The sequence below is a fragment of the Brachyhypopomus gauderio genome, chromosome 17, assembly GCF_052324685.1.
Source record: "Brachyhypopomus gauderio isolate BG-103 chromosome 17, BGAUD_0.2, whole genome shotgun sequence".
Taxonomy (NCBI): Eukaryota; Metazoa; Chordata; class Actinopteri; order Gymnotiformes; family Hypopomidae; genus Brachyhypopomus; species Brachyhypopomus gauderio.
Genome location: NC_135227.1, coordinates 6,409,690 through 6,427,392, shown reverse-complemented (window position 1 = coordinate 6,427,392; position 17,703 = coordinate 6,409,690). Strand labels below are relative to the sequence as shown.

The window sequence follows — 17,703 nt, the reverse complement described above, 5'->3', positions numbered from 1 at the left end:
TTAATTTAGCTCATAATCTCTTGACCAAAGACCTGAAAAATACATCATCAGCAAATTATCCATTTGGTGTAGAATAGACATATTTACAAAACCAGTCATTGAAACTATGCTGTTATTCCAGCTAAAAAGGTTTCATGGTGGATGAATGAAATATCTTAATGTCTCAGTTCTCCAGGGTAGAAAGAATATCATCGAAAACAGCATTAAGCTTTTCTAATGCGAATATCTGTGCGTCATGCAGCTTCTATATTAGAGGTTAAATGATCCGAGGTGCGACCCAAATGTTATGATTCTGGGCTGCTTCAGGCATGTGTGCTAATGATGCGTGCCGCAGCTGAACGGTTACCTCAGGACAACCGTCATGGTGCACTCGCCCTTCTCACTGAGGTCACAGGAGGCACTTTGAGGTTACTATGACAGTTTAAGTCCAGTGAATAGTGAATGTGCCATCCATTATGTGACATCTATTACCTTCTCCCGAAACACAAAGACAGAATCAACAGCCTTACTGTCTGGCGCATAGTGGCGTGCAACCACAAGACATCTGAAATGCTTTTTCTGTCATGTATATGTCAGAGTGCTAACTATATGTCAAGGATTACTATAGGGCAAATTAAGTCAATCAAATTTCAATGTCAATGCAAATGTCAGGAGAATACTGCATAGACACGCACTATGACAATCAACCTAAAATGTGGGTCACTGAACCCACCAACTGGAATCCTTTATCACTACTTTACATTTACATTTACATTTATGGCATTTGGCAGACACCCTTATCCAGAGCGACTTACATTTTAATCTAATTTGTATACAAGTGAGCAATTGAGGGTTAAGGGCCTTGCTCAGGGGCATCTCAGATATGGCCTCAGGTCTGGGAATCGAACCCATGACCCTCCGGTCACAAGACCAGTTCCCTAACCACCAGGCCATGACTGCCCTGTACTACTTTATGGTAATGACATATAGACAATTTATGTTTATATACATGGCACATGATTGATATGAAAGGAGAAACACTTCATTTCATAGAGAAATATAGAATGATAATTATGATAACTATGTATAAGAAAAACAAACTAGAAGAAAGATATGAGGATCTTACAATTTGACATTAATGACTCCAGGACCTGCATTACCTTATGATAGAAAAAAGCCTCTGATCACAAAATTTCCTCCAAAAGTTAGATGACCTAATGCATCCAGATTTGTTTGTGTTTTTAAATTACATGTGTGTTGTTATGCTTCTTTCCATGCAAATATTTTTGTTACGTGTAAGTCATCTCTACACCCTCTGTTCATAATGCATTACAAAGTACAAGTAATTTAATCTCATTCCAAACACAGAAGAAAGCAGTGCATAAATTTGTTCATGTGTTTGTGCAACCCATAAAACTGTATGTTGGAAAGTGAAGTCCCCACCATGACCTGAATGAACTTTCCATGATAAACAAAGCAATCACCTTCTAATGTAACAGTATACATTAGAGTGGGGGAGCGGAGAAGGAAGAAATGTGCTGTCTGTGTGGTCTGGTGACATTACAAAGGGGAGAAAGGAGGGCAGTAGGAAGGAGCTTAACCATTGGGTTTCCCACCAAAAACCTTCAGGGCAGAAATGATAGGAAGACAAAAAAGGTAGCTTTCTCTCCCCACTTGGTGCCATTTTGCTACATTCTTCTATTTATAAGCATCAATTACTCTGGGAAAAATATCTGCCTGCCTGTTAAATATCAACACAAAGCACCTCCCCTGTGGAGCGTCTGATAATGAGACCTCACACAGAGCTACAAACTTGAAGCACTATTAACGCTAACAACCATCAGAGTGGCTCAATCTACAAAGGATGAAAGGATGGACGAAAAGATAGATAGATAGATAGATAGATAGATAGATAGATAGATAGATAGATAGATAGATAGATAGATAGATAGATAGATAGATAGATAGATAGATAGATAGATAGATAGATAGATAGAGATATTGTGTAAGTAGGCTAATACAGACTGGCACTCACATGTTGTGTAAGTAGGCCAATACAGACTGGCACACACATGTTGTGTAAGTAGGCCAATACAGACTGGCACTCACATGTTGTGTAAGTAGGCCAATACAGACTGGCATTCACATGTTGTGTAAGTAGGCCAATACAGACTGGCACTCACATGTTGTGTAAGTAGGCCAATTCAGACTGGCACTCACATGTTGTGTAAGTAGGTTAATACAGACTGGCACTCACATGTTGTGTAAGTAGGCCAATACAGACTGGCACTCACATGTTGTGTAAGTAGGCCAATACAGACTGGCACTCACATGTTGTGTAAGTAGGCTAATACAGACTGGCACTCACATGTTGTGTAAGTAGGCCAATACAGACTGGCACACACATGTTGTGTAAGTAGGCCAATACAGACTGGCACTCACATGTTGTGTAAGTAGGCCAATACAGACTGGCATTCACATGTTGTGTAAGTAGGCCAATACAGACTGGCACTCACATGTTGTGTAAGTAGGCCAATTCAGACTGGCACTCACATGTTGTGTAAGTAGGCTAATACAGACTGGCACTCACATATTGTGTAAGTAGGCTAATACAGACTGGCACTCACATGTTGTGTAAGTAGGCCAATACAGACTGGCACACACATGTTGTGTAAGTAGGCCAATACAGACTGGCACTCACATGTTGTGTAAGTAGGCCAATACAGACTGGCATTCACATGTTGTGTAAGTAGGCCAATACAGACTGGCACTCACATGTTGTGTAAGTAGGTTAATACAGACTGGCACTCACATGTTGTGTAAGTAGGCCAATACAGACTGGCACTCACATGTTGTGTAAGTAGGCCAATACAGACTGGCACTCACATATTGTGTAAGTAGGCTAATACAGACTGGCACTCACATGTTGTGTAAGTAGGCCAATACAGACTGGCACACACATGTTGTGTAAGTAGGCCAATACAGACTGGCACTCACATGTTGTGTAAGTAGGCCAATTCAGACTGGCACTCACATGTTGTGTAAGTAGGCTAATACAGACTGGCACTCACATATTGTGTAAGTAGGCTAATACAGACTGGCACTCACATGTTGTGTAAGTAGGCCAATACAGACTGGCATTCACATGTTGTGTAAGTAGGCCAATACAGACTGGCACTCACATGTTGTGTAAGTAGGCCAATTCAGACTGGCACTCACATGTTGTGTAAGTAGGCTAATACAGACTGGCACTCACATATTGTGTAAGTAGGCCAATACAGACTGGCACTCACATGTTGTGTAAGTAGGCCAATACAGACTGGCATTCACATGTTGTGTAAGTAGGCCAATACAGACTGGCACTCACATGTTGTGTAAGTAGGCCAATTCAGACTGGCACTCACATGTTGTGTAAGTAGGTTAATACAGACTGGCACTCACATGTTGTGTAAGTAGGCCAATACAGACTGGCACTCACATGTTGTGTAAGTAGGCCAATACAGACTGGCACTCACATGTTGTGTAAGTAGGCTAATACAGACTGGCACTCACATGTTGTGTAAGTAGGCCAATACAGACTGGCACACACATGTTGTGTAAGTAGGCCAATACAGACTGGCACTCACATGTTGTGTAAGTAGGCCAATACAGACTGGCATTCACATGTTGTGTAAGTAGGCCAATACAGACTGGCACTCACATGTTGTGTACGTAGGCCAATTCAGACTGGCACTCACATGTTGTGTAAGTAGGCTAATACAGACTGGCACTCACATATTGTGTAAGTAGGCTAATACAGACTGGCACTCACATGTTGTGTAAGTAGGCCAATACAGACTGGCACACACACGTTGTGTAAGTAGGCCAATACAGACTGGCACTCACATGTTGTGTAAGTAGGCCAATACAGACTGGCATTCACATGTTGTGTAAGTAGGCCAATACAGACTGGCACTCACATGTTGTGTAAGTAGGTTAATACAGACTGGCACTCACATGTTGTGTAAGTAGGCCAATACAGACTGGCACTCACATGTTGTGTAAGTAGGCCAATACAGACTGGCACTCACATATTGTGTAAGTAGGCTAATACAGACTGGCACTCACATGTTGTGTAAGTAGGCCAATACAGACTGGCACACACATGTTGTGTAAGTAGGCCAATACAGACTGGCACTCACATGTTGTGTAAGTAGGCCAATACAGACTGGCATTCACATGTTGTGTAAGTAGGCCAATACAGACTGGCACTCACATGTTGTGTAAGTAGGCCAATTCAGACTGGCACTCACATGTTGTGTAAGTAGGCTAATACAGACTGGCACTCACATGTTGTGTAAGTAGGCCAATACAGACTGGCACTCACATGTTGTGTAAGTAGGCCAATACAGACTGGCACTCACATGTTGTGTAAGTAGGCCAATACAGACTGGCACTCACATGTTGTGTAAGTAGGCCAATACAGACTGGCACTCACATGTTGTGTAAGAAGGCCAATACAGACTGGCACTCACATGTTGTGTAAGAAGGCTAATACAGACTGGCACTCACATGTTGTGTAAGTAGGCCAATACAGACTGGCACTCACATGTTGTGTAAGTAGGCTAATACAGACTGGCACTCACATGTTGTGTAAGTAGGCTAATATGGCTGGAGGTGCTGTACTGGCGAGTTGCTTGTTTCTCCACAAGAGTCTTTAATGCAGACACAATAGCCTGTTTAGACTGAGCCTGGGCAGACGGTGAATTCTGCATCTTAACCATAGCTGCAGAACCAGGACTGGGTTTATCAGCCTTATGACTCACTGCAGGAAAACCAAAGCATAAAGAAGGTCACAAAAAAAGGTATTAACATCTCTATAATTTGACGAGATCTTCTAAGAAACTATCATTCACTAAGGATGAAACTGAATTACCTTTCCCTGTTGAGGAAGGCCGTGAGAGTTTCTGAGCGTAGATGTTTGCGGTACCGGGACTGGACGTTCCGGCAAAGACAACACCACTAGTGGAGGGCTGCGTCGAATGGGAATACTGGAAAGGCTGTAGCACTTCATCAAAACCTGCTGATCCAGCTGATCTAAGGTTTGACGTGGCCCACATGACACGAGAAGGCTGAAGGGGATTGGTCAATGACAAAGATACACTGGGTGGCGCTTTGTTGTGGCGTTCAGCATGTGGGTGGGGGGGAGGCTGGACATAAGGTGGGGGCAGAGACTGGGGCTGCGGATCTGCCACTGACTGTGGGAGGCAGTGATGCAAGTGAATATGCTCACAGTCTAAAGCTGCAGGATGAGATGGAGCATGCTGGGAACCCAGGACACTGGCTTGGGCTTCATAGCTTCTCATTATGTCAGGCTGTGCTATGCTAACTTTGGCTATTTTTGACAGGGCTTTGCCATTTGCAACAACTGTAGGGTGGGGTTTGTTGCCCCAAAGGTCTTGTTTTGTACCACTCCTTTTGCTCTCACTGATTTGAGTCTCAGATGTAATTAAGGCTTCAGGTTGGACTTCAATTACTGAATCTCCACTTTGGGTTTTGTTTTTTCTAAAGCCACTATGATTTAACAAACTGTACTTGTTATCTTTGCTTCGGATAGTGTTACTGCGGTTGACTGTATTAAGAGTTAAAGCAGTTTTGTTGTCTTCTGGTTTGGTCACACTCTCTTGGATTTCTTCATTTACTGCTCGACTGGCCTTGGCAGCCACCTGTGAAGATTCTGATTCTTCAGGGTTCTCTTTGGCATTTGAAAGAGCTAAAATGAAAAAGAAAAAAGCGACTGATTAGCCACATTATACATACATATAGCCAAATTACACACATTGTCTTCCTAAGACAAAACTAGACTAGAAACTAGATGGTTTAAAGGATTTTTTTTACTTTAAACCATTTTGTTCCCTTGCAATTTATTTGGGGCATATTCCCACCCACTAGCTAGATGTGCACAACAGCTGCTTGTCTGGGAGGGTGAGGTCCAACACACACATTCTCTGAGACACACAAAGCATATCCCATATTACAGGACAAATGACTGGTAAAGGAGGACTATGCTAACTGCCCTGGTCTAAATATAGGGTGCAACATATACCTGCTCACAACTGGGTAGCATCACTCAAAGCAACAGAAGTGGAGAGCAACTAAAACATCTCTCTCATTCAGACAGCAGGGCCAGGTATGCTCCCCTGGACTCCTGGCCACAGACAGCTGTTGCAGGGCAGGATAAGCCATAACCTTACAAAACTCTTACAAAAGCCTCCTCGTTATTTTGTTTTTTTACTGACATGTCCAGTCTTAAGTTGAGCAACAGTAAGAGTGTTGGGACTACTGAGGTAATCACAACAATGCTGACTAACACTGATAATGCAAATTCTTTTGATCTTAAAATGGTATTCACAACACTTTGTCATCCAATTTATTAAGCTGTGCTTACATCTGACAAAATGTTTATATGTTTCAACATAGCATGATAAAATTAAACATTACCATTAGGTTGGCCTTAACCAACCTTGACGTATTTAAATAGAATATGATATACTCATATAAGATCACACACAAAAACATTTATATTATGCGTATGCATCACACAAAACAATTGCTTACTTTTCTTACAGTTATGGCCCCCTGGCTCTCCTGAGCCATTACTATCTTCTTTATTGCTGTTGGCATTGGAACAGTACTGAGGTCTGGTCCCCAAAAACACACAAGCAGACTTGTTCTTGTGTGTGTAGAAAGTAAGAACTTCTTCTAGATCATTCTCACTTTGAACAAGGTAAGACAGAACAAAGGATGAAAACAGCAATCCAGGCAAAATTATGGTGTCCAATCCATGCTTGCAAAACAGATATCAGTCTATCATACAGGCAGAGATATGTGTAACTATACTTAGCATGCCAACCTTGCTTCCAGAATAAACTCCTGAAACACATTTGGGTTGATGCATCCATCATCATCTTTAATCTTCTCCAAACATTTCACCATTTGCTCAGTCTCCTAAGTATGTCAAATATGAACGCAGTTAGGTCACTTAGAGAAAAATTATACCAATTATCATTTTCACCATTTTTATTTAGCTACGAAATGTGCCTTATCATGCATGATTAACAATCACTCCCCACAATTTAATGCCAACTATGGCATACATTCTGGCAGGCCAGGTGAGCGTATGTGGTTAATTCAGTATCTAAACCAGCCTTAATGTCAGAAGCATAATTAACCTTGTTATAGCAGTGGATGAATCCCCCCAGCTGATGGGACAATATACGCTGGCGGTCGGGCAGCGAAAGCTGCGGGCTGGGCAGCTCCATACGCATGTCCTGCTGCAGGTTACTGGCAGCCCTCTTCAGAAAGCGCATTACCAACTCCTGCTGGATGACAGGGAGAGGTGGGTCATGCATGAAGGAATTCAGCGCAGTGAATGGAGCCAGCTATTGGCTGTGTGCCCGTGCCAGTGGCGCTACATCCCAGTCTTCTATATCCTCACACCGAGACAAAGGAAGGCCTCCAGAAAGGCCTTTCAGTGCTTTCAGTGACATAAAGTACGTTCCGTTCTGCTGGAATCACAGACCTCATTGTACAATAGTCATCATGGGCAGAGATTTTAAATAATGACTTTATTACTGTTCATGAAAAAAGGTGGAATTAAAGATAACTGCTCATTGGAAGAGTTCCTGCTCCCAGAGATATCTGATAATACTAATAAATGACTATAATCTATATATTTCATAACATATTACAATAATTTACATTAATTTAACAAATGTTAAAACAAAATGCTCTACCATTTGGTCATTGTCCTTCTCTGGCCAGGCAGAGGTGATGTTTGATCTGCTCTCTGCAAGCAGCCTCATTTGGACCCGGTGGAGATATGTGGAGAAGGCCGTCCGGGCCTGCACCTTACTGCAGAAGTGACAGGTGTAAGGACAGAGAGGGGGTCAAGAACACTTGTGAAGAGGACACAAAATGACATAACTAGGACATAAGAGGAGAAGCATTAAAGGCAAGCACAGTGAAAGAAGAGGAAAGAATATAGGTACTATGAGAATCCTAACACACACGTGTACATCAATGAATGTCAAGAAAACAAGTTTCTTGCAACTAGAAATCTTTACAACAACTTGCTTATAGAGGTCTGGCACCACAGATATAACAAACAGTGGCATCTGTCGATCCAATGCAAGTTGTTGCTGATGTCATTTTTAGAAGGAACACGGACGTAAGTTCACTTTCAACACCAATGAATTCCTTGGGTGTCCTGAAACAACTTGGGGTGGGCAGTGGGGTTATAATGCAATGGAAAAATGTTTTGGAAAAAGCTGTCAAACACAAACAATGATATACTGTACTCTAATTGCCTAGGTCCCTTTTCAGTCCTGGCAAGCACCTAGGAATTTCTACAAACTCAGACTTGTCATTATAATCCCCTACTCAAATTACCATTTCTGACGTGCTTTAAAAGTCTAGGGCAGACTGGTGTCTTTGTTACACTTTAGACAGGAGATTATAATATTCATTATTGTCACTGTATAAAAAGAACAGGTCTAAATATTTTTGTAGGGCTATTGCATAATATGAGGAGCGAGTGAATGCGCTTCAAGTCTTTCCAGAATCCAGTGAAATGTTAAACAAAAGGAAAGACAGTCTGACTCCAGCAATTGGGCATCCAATCAGAGCCAGAACCTCTGCATGGAGATGGAGAGTGGACCTGCAGGATTGGTTGGCTGGAAAAAGATCCACTTCCTGTGTGAATGAGGCAGACATTAAGGAGTCAAGCAAAAGGAGACGCAAAAAACGAGCTACAGCAGTAGATGAAGAGGACACCATGCCACTGCCAGAGTTTTTGTTCTAAACTTTCTTGGCGTCTCTGCCAACAGTTTCCACACAGTACCTCTCACTACAGTACTCAAAGGCTCTCACTGACCATTCACATCAAAATGAGTCTATTTACAAGTCCAGTGTGTTTATCTGCAGTGCAGCAAGATAGGTTTATCCATTTCACTCGTACTTCTAGAGGCAAAAACCAAGACCACCAGTCAATAAAAAGAGAACAAAGATTCAGGCAGTGTAGTCCAGTATGCTCTCCTGTATAGGATACATACTCTATATTACCAGACAACAAAAACTAGCATATTCCACAAGTATTTGAAGTAGCCAGCCAAGAAGGAGGAGTATCCATTTAAGGTCTGGAGCCTCCGGTCTTCACCAGCTACATTATGTACTTAACCGAACCTCAACAGTTACCATGGTTTTACATCATTTAAATGTCATTAAGATTCGGTGATGGCTTTTTTCTCAGGAATAACACACAGAATTTTTTTTTATGTAAACAACTTGATTTACTTAGAGGACATTAAGCATTATATATTGCTATGCATTTTATTATGTTTTACTTTTTATTTCTAACTTTGCATTGTTATAATCTAAAGTAAATGTCATTTATTTATTGATACTGAAATGTCAAATGGATTTTCAAGAACTTCTGTGGGGATGTATTCTTGCAATACACGGGATGTGAGAGGCACATGAAGACAAATGCCTTATTAAACTAACATACTGTATATTGCCATCTGAGTAAAGGTTCTTATCAAATACTGCTTAGTTTCATAAGTTGCTCCACAGCAAATTTATATGCATTAAAATTCTCAATAATAGCAAATATTAAACAAAAAGAAAAGACTAAATATAAATCAAAGATTTATATAGATTAAATATAATCAAAAAGATTAACGCTTGAGTGCACAATTCTAATGTCCACACCCACCTGAGCGCCCACCCCTGCTGGAGAATATGCAGCAGATCCACTCTGGGTTTGCTGACTCTTGCTGGAAGACGTTGAGCTGTTTGGAGCTCTTCCATCGGGGTGGGCTGAGCGGTGGCGTGTGCCGGACGTGCCGGAGATGTTTGCCGCTCTTGTTTTTCCTGCAGCCCTTGCGGCTCCCCCTCGTTACCGTCCTCGCTCTCGTTGTCGTGCACAGAGGACGGCGAGGGTCTTCGACCTAAAAACAGAGGAGAGCTGCTTTAAGTGCTTTCCTTGGGTTACTGCTGCAACAGTTTGTATATACAGAAGTGAAGGGTTCTACCTGTTTTGGTCCTTGCTATAGTGGCATGGCCGGTCATTTGTCTTTGTCGTCGCGCCTCCAGAGAGAGCAGTTTCCTCTCGTATTGGACTATGTGACAAGAACTCAGTGCCTCCATTTCCAAAGACATTTTCCCCTTCAACTTCTTCCTATGAAGTGAAAACACTTATTAAAGGTAATTAAGAGCAACATATTAATAAACAGGTCCACGTCACAGAAGAACAGAAAGAAAAAAAGTGCAACATAATACCAAATGCAATATCAGGTATATCTTAGTGGTAAGATCCCCCATGACTGAAATTAATAAACATAGAAAACCTTCTCATATCCTGACGGACTACCTGTTCAAAAGGGTCACAAGTCAAGAAAAGACTCTAAACAAACCAGCACTACCTGTTATAAATCTTAGTGTTCATGTTTAATGTGCCAACCTGGTTTGTGAGGTCACAGATGTTTTTCCCAGCCTGAGGAACAAAATGCAACTGACATTTAGGAAGATAAATACAGGTCTGAAAAATAACTCTAAAACAGGTGTAAACAAGATAGACAAACCTGGATATATATCTGCACATTCTTATAAGCCTCATATGACCCACACCACTTGGGGCTACATTAAGAGTCCTCTGGGGAGGTATTTTATTAGTAATTTTTAGTAGCACATATCAACCTTTTATGATATATTGTCAAACTGTCCCCCCTTTTTACCCTATTTCAACACTAAACGACCCAAGCCACACTGCCACATAGACAGTCTGTTCATTGTGGAAAAGCTGACACTCTAATACTAGTGTGCATATATTGTTAAAATGTTACCCGCACCTATTCATCTGTAGACAAAATATCTTCTAAAAACCTAAAATACTGCCCTCAAAAATGTTCCCAACCGCAGTGGAAAAGCTCACCTTCCATGGAAAAGTTTATTAGCCAACATGGAGTTCATAGATGTCTTGTATTCCAGATAACCACTGAGACAGGAAAGAGAAAGGCAGCAGAACATCACTGCACAACCACCTTCAACCAAAACAACACATCTGAAAACCTGAATATCATAAAGGATTCTTTGTTTACATGAACAAATACAAACAAAACAAAAAATACAAATATACTGTAATCCTTTTCAAATATTGAAAAAAGTGAAATGAAACAAAAGATGCTCCAAGATGTTTCTCTAAAATGATCAACCCATTTCATCCACAGGCTTTTCTCTGCTTTAAGCTTCTCAAACCTGTAGAGCTCCCAGGTTTGTGGTGTAGGGAAGATGCGGATGAATCCACCTCTCCGCTCGTGCTCCTCCTGGCTCCTCCTCAGGACCTTCATCTGTCCAAAAACACACAAGAACATGATGTTCCAGATCAAACCCAACAACATGAAATTTCACATAAAATATATAATTACTGCACTGTAAATTTTTAGCATATAATGATAAGTACTTTGTGCAGGCTTTAAGTTCAAATTCACTTTCTTTAAACCTCGAATCACAAAAATGTAGTGTTTTTTAAACCACTACAAGGTCACCTCTTCTGCAGTCAGCCCCAATGTCTCAACCTTGTCTCTCGGTTTTTCCTTCTCGTCCTCAGCTTCAGTGGTGGTAGCAGACAGAGGTCGCTGGCACTGGAAAAAGACAGTGCACTACATTCACACATTCTGATTGCCCAGTTATGCTTCAGGAGCCAATCATTTCTTTAATATAAATATTCACTCACTAAAATCCGTACAGTGAACTCAGAAATCTGGACAAATCATACAAAGTCAGCTATAATCAATCTTAATATTTTCATATCTTTAGGAGAGTGATAAACTGCTTTTAACGAGTTAATAATTTTTCAATACTCAAGATGAACAAAATTATATATTTTGGAAAACTAAGTTAACATTTAATGTTAAAGATTTACCTATTCAGAAAGTGTTAAACAAAAAGTCCTCACTGCAATGGCCCACTTGGTTGGTAAGATAAATGTTACATTCCAGTGCCTCTAGCATTCCCCGTGGGTATTTCTCCCTGCCTCCCCTGCTAATGGTAAACATCGCCACACAAGATTGACGGCTTTCACTGGACTTCTGATCAAGTGCCAGGAACCAGCGTCTGACCCCTGAGGATCACTGGCTGTATTTGTCTTCTTAAATAACATGGGGATTACATTTCATTTGTCTGACTGGAGCCAGACCATCATGGCAGCCAATGACCAAACAGTAATCTTTATTCAGGATTTAAAAAATCTTACAAACTGATTTGGAAGCAAAGGCAAGCTGAAAACTGACTGAGACTAAAGTTATATGTATGGTTAGACCATGATAAAAAGTAATGGAGCTTTGTGTTCTGAGTCTCTAAAGAATTATCAGGTGTTTTTACTACATTCAAACTGTACAAAGATAAGGCATCTTCCACCATATGCCCTGATCAGTGCATAAGAGCATTTAAAAAATGTACCGTCTACACCTCCCTCCAAGTGGTGCATGAAGAAAACATCCCAAACTGTTTTTATTTGATTGAGATGTTTTCAATTCAAAGTCTACACTAAGACTAGGTGTTTTCCACCGAATCCTTTGAAACACGCATGAGGGCCATGAAGACTCCAACATCAACACCTCACTCTGGGTGTTTCTAATGGTCTAACCATGCTTCTAATGGTCAAGGATGAGAAAAGCTTTAAGAAAAACATCCCAAATAGCTCTTATTTCTATTGAGAAAATGCTTAGTAAGAAGCACTATGAATGACTGAAAAGAACAGACTTTTCAGCTTATAATATAGTTCATAATCTGTTACGCATGCTACATAAATTCACCGTTCACCGGTTTCACCATTCACATTCACCGTTTATTGAGGATGCAATACTATGCTTGAACAATTAATGTACTGGTAACACTGCAACAGGAGATATTAAAGACACCATGTACAACATTAGCTCCCTTAGAAAAAAAATGAAGTGTATCCTGAACTGGTAAAATGTCTAAACCATCAGTCTGTCCATGCATGTCCAGTGCTCAGCTCCTAGGCTCAACCCTTAGAAATCCACTCTACCATAAAAGACAAGAATTGGGAATGGCAAGGTACCATTTGCTCTTTAGGTTGGGACAACGAATAGGAACAAAGGAGTGATGCTGATGGAGACACATGGGGGAGAAAGTGTTTGCTGCATGAGGCCTTACCATGGATATGACTGTAATGAAGAAATGTACCTAACTGACAACAATATTTGTATATCGTGGTATTTATGGTATTCTATGGTCAAGGACCAGATTCACAATTCAAATCGTTAAAATGCTTCTCTCCTCCTCTTCTTCCCTCCTAGTCAATGATATAGATGTATTAATCAATCTCCCTGGTGTTTTATAAAAAACAATTTAAAAGTAATTGTGGAATTTCATAATAAAATAATATTTTAGCAATGGCACCAGTTCATGTGCATTAGGCACCTTAGGAAACCTGTTTGGAAAAAAGTGCCTTATGGAGGGGAGGCTTGTCTGTGTTTACATTGACCTCCTGTCAGTCACTTTATGAGGCACTCCTCAACGCCCCATTATTCCAGTCCCATCTCCATGTGTTTGGCTAAGAAAACATGGCAGAATCCAGTAAGCGCCCTACATCACCAGACAGTAGCATAGTGGGCAAAAAAAAGCACGCCATGCAGCTATAAAACCTAATGACAAGAAATGTGCTAAAAGCAGCTAAAAACTGGAGAGAACTACTACATGCAAAGGGAATGAAGTTGAACTACAGAACTCGTGATGTTCCTAAATCATTCAGCTTAACATGGATTCACTCGGTCCTTCTTAAATACAGCCCACCCTGCTTTTTCATTTTGCATGTTTCTTATATGCACTTTCATACCATGATATATTCAGTTCTGACTACAGCACAAATAACAGAATTATAAATAAATTATACAGATTTGCATATTGAAATTAGTGCAGAGAATGTGCAGTTCAGTACAGATATATTCTGTACAGTACAGATATATTCAGATATATAGAGATCACACCTCTTCCACCATATGTAATACCTTGCATTCAGCAATATACCACAATATTTAGCAAGAACAGCAAGCCTAAACATATTAAACTCATAATGTATTGTCTATGCCAATCCAATCACTATTATGAGCATATTTTATGTAGGGCTTAAACTACGCTCATAAAAATGCTTTATTTTACAATTTCATTGCTTTCCAATGAGTTTCTCAATATCAAAAGATTTAAAAGGATTAAGATCATTTTCTTGAGGACACTTTAATTACATATAATTGAAACAAATGTGGACATCAAAAACAAGGTGGACAATGAATTTTCACTACTAACAGAAGTAAAAGGTCAAAACAACTGATCTATGCTGTTTAAGTGCTCCTGTGCCCCATGGAAGGGCATGAATGTGAGGGAGAGAGATTAAAAGACAAAGAACAACGACATTCCATTAGTGTATTATATCTGACACTGAAGAAAGAGCACTTACCACTCTGAACCTGGCAGCAGCAGACTGTGCAGAAAAGGGGCGCTACGAGGGAACATGCAATGAGAAATAGCATCAGGGCAGAGATACACACCTGTGGCCCTCGACAGCTAAAAAATCAGCTGTTAATTTCTTTTACATGCAACAAAACTGTTTCAAAATCAGAGACGGAAACTTATAGGAAATTGTGTTATATTGTACTCTAAAGGAATAATGCTGCATTTTCAAGGCTATATTCATCTACAGTGATCTCAATGTGCACATGTGGACGCAAACACGTGCACACAAGCACACGCACTCGCACGCATGCTTTCTTTGTGACTCCTTCAGTAACCCTATCTGTTTTTTGGGGGTTTTTTTGCACGGTTCTGAGGTGGAGCAGTAAAATGCATGCCTTGACGCTGGTCTAGTAGCACAGACATGCCTGGGCTTGAGAGAAGTAGCTGACAGTAGACCACCAACTGCACAAGCCACCGCAGCATTATGAAGCCAATAGGCACCGGGCTGTCAGTCATAAGGTTACAAACGTCACCATCATAATACACATGACCTCACAGCGTCACCCCTCTCCACAGCATCACCTAAATGTACATCTTTCAAAGCACTAATACTCTTTGAAAAGAGAATACCAACCTTGAGAGAAGGGGAAAAAAAAAGCTCAAAATAAAGTATGCAAAAACGAAGCATGTTTAAAATATATAAGACACGAACTGTGCCATTAAGCGCGATGCTCTTTTGAAAGAAAGCCTCACTTCAGACAGACTAAACTACATTTTTCCAGATTTAACAGCAAAATACAGCTTTGCACAGTACTTGACATCAATCATTGTAAGCTGTCAACTTTTGTGAGCTTGTGAGAGAAGTGACCTGCTGGAAAAGGGTTTGACTGAGAAGCTGGAGAGTGTACAGGTCAACCACTGTACATACCTGGGTTTTCTGGGTCTGGCTCTTCACACCGGCTTCAGGTCCAGCTCTATCTGACCGCATTTGTTTTAGTAGAGGGTCTTGACATACAAAGCCTGGAGCAAGAAAATTATTTAGTTTAACAACAACATATTTAGCCTCGCCATTCCTTGACACAATATTGCTCTATACACATTGGTATTAAATGCTAAGTGTCCCTAAAAAAAAATACATCATTTGAATTTTTTTCAAAATCCTTCACACAAGTATAATTATTCTGCTTAACTGACATGTAATTCCCTTGAGATGTTTGCACCTCTATATCCAACATGTCAGTCAGTGATATATACATGTCTACATGTAGCAATTATTCAACACGTGGCGGTCCATCACAATCCTGACAGTCCTACAGGAGGGAACGCCAGCGCTGATGTTGTTGACATGCTGTCACCGTGTACAGGACTGGGAGGCAGCCCAGCATGATCAAGGTTTGTTTACACCAAAATACATGGGTTGTGTTTAATATAGTCTGCACACTTTCTTCAACATCCCACCTCTGGTGCCATTAATGCATCCATTCAACAAAAACTTTATTTATGACTACCTCTTCTCCCATAATGTGTCCTGCAGCAATAAACTGGAACCATGACCTGCATCAATCTTACTATGCATCAATCCCACTGCATTAAAGCGATCAGCCACAAAGACAACCCAGGACGTTTATTATGTTATATAACCAGAAGCTTAGTAAAGGAAACAACCTCAGCTGCAGGCATGCCCATCATGTTTACTATATAAGCCTAAGTATCTTCCTAGTGTAGTTAGAGAAGGGGTAACAAATGTCGACAAATATTTGAAAAATAAAGTAAGCCAACTTTGATTATACCAATGAACGTTGAATGCAAGCGAGGCAGACAGTGTGGCATATCTAATTGAGAAGCTTTTTTCCAAGGCTACCCTTCAATGAAAATCTCACAATAATTCAACAAGGCCAACCAACTCCATCTATAGATCTTAGCCAAACAAAACTTGTGTATATAGTTCCTGTAACATGAACTATGAGAGGTATGCATGGCTAAGTTAGCCTGTGCTAGCATACACACACCCTTCGTTTGGTCCGTTTGGTATTCTGAACTGTATTCTGCAACCCAAAGACTAATTTTAAAGTCATACATAATATTACCCAATACAGGGTATGCAGAAGGGTACCTGCACACCACTGCTAAATATGAGACTTTTCCAGTGGAGGCAAGGCAAAAAACAATATACATTTTATCCTAAGCAAACCTTGATGTTTAAAGATACGTTGACACTCCAGAGAAAGTTTGGTAATATTTAGCACTCTGTGGGATGTGATACGACAATAAGCAACTCCTTAAGAATTAAATATTGCTAACCACATGCCTTAGATTACACAGAATAAATAAAGAAGGATCCAGTAATTCTTCAACAGAGCCACAACAGCTTAGTGATAAGAACCTATTATCTTCTGCTGAACATACTATGTTAATAGTCTAACACTAATGATAACAGCAGTTGTTTATTCTTGAACCCCTAGATAATTTATAAGGTCTTTATCAACCACATATAAAATATTAAATAAATAGGGCAGAGTTTGTAAGACTGAAACAATACTTGCCTGGCTCAAACTCAAACCCACCACCAGGCAACAGAATGTGGCTTAATGCACTTTTGCAGTATGAACTGAGTAAAGAGGGAAAACTCAGTAAACAAGAAACACCCAGTTTAATAAAAGAAAACATAGCTGTCGTCTGCCTTAGGCTCAACCATGTCGATAGAGAAGCAGCAGTTTCCACAGCACACGGGTACTCTTTCTGATCACCATGTCAGAAGACAGAGGAAATCCAAGTTTACTAAGAATGTAAGCCTGCTGATGTGTTTGCCATGATTTACACTTTTGATGATACTACTCAATACACTCCATAAATGAAGCACATGCAAATAATGTAAAATTGTCACTCTTTAAGAGTGAGTAAAGTGAGAACTAAATAACTTACCCACAAGAGAAAACATATCTGAGATCATGCTGGCCTTTATCTTCAGATCAAGAGGAGCGTCACTAGAAACATTCAAACACAAGACACATTTTGATCATTTAATCTGAAACTAAAGATGATTTTGGCCAAACTGGTATTTTTCCACGATCACTGTGACCAGCACTATATCAGCTATATTGACCAATCATAAGATTTTTCTACAGGAAACCGGTCCATCCTACCCGTCTATTAATTTGCATGTGCTTGCAACAAACAGGAAAGTGCGCTAAGCAATAAGCATACATGTCT

The 17,703-nt window shown here is 40.4% G+C and overlaps 1 protein-coding gene across 1 annotated transcript in view; it reads right to left on the bottom strand.

The window, feature by feature from the left end:
* ttll5 (tubulin tyrosine ligase-like family, member 5) overlaps positions 1-17,703 on the bottom strand; it is a 61,740-nt gene that overhangs the window by 25,514 nt on the left and 18,523 nt on the right. The window contains exons 14-28 of the mRNA XM_076978030.1: positions 17,416-17,477; positions 15,422-15,513; positions 14,498-14,539; positions 11,565-11,660; positions 11,275-11,366; positions 10,952-11,014; positions 10,481-10,513; positions 10,053-10,198; positions 9,734-9,968; positions 7,755-7,872; positions 7,191-7,337; positions 6,872-6,966; positions 6,577-6,734; positions 4,895-5,731; positions 4,605-4,783 (exon numbers count right to left, since the gene is read on the bottom strand). Coding sequence (XP_076834145.1) covers positions 4,605-4,783; positions 4,895-5,731; positions 6,577-6,734; positions 6,872-6,966; positions 7,191-7,337; positions 7,755-7,872; positions 9,734-9,968; positions 10,053-10,198; positions 10,481-10,513; positions 10,952-11,014; positions 11,275-11,366; positions 11,565-11,660; positions 14,498-14,539; positions 15,422-15,513; positions 17,416-17,477 — 2,395 coding nt within the window. The remainder of the gene's footprint in view (positions 1-4,604; positions 4,784-4,894; positions 5,732-6,576; positions 6,735-6,871; positions 6,967-7,190; positions 7,338-7,754; positions 7,873-9,733; positions 9,969-10,052; positions 10,199-10,480; positions 10,514-10,951; positions 11,015-11,274; positions 11,367-11,564; positions 11,661-14,497; positions 14,540-15,421; positions 15,514-17,415; positions 17,478-17,703) is intronic.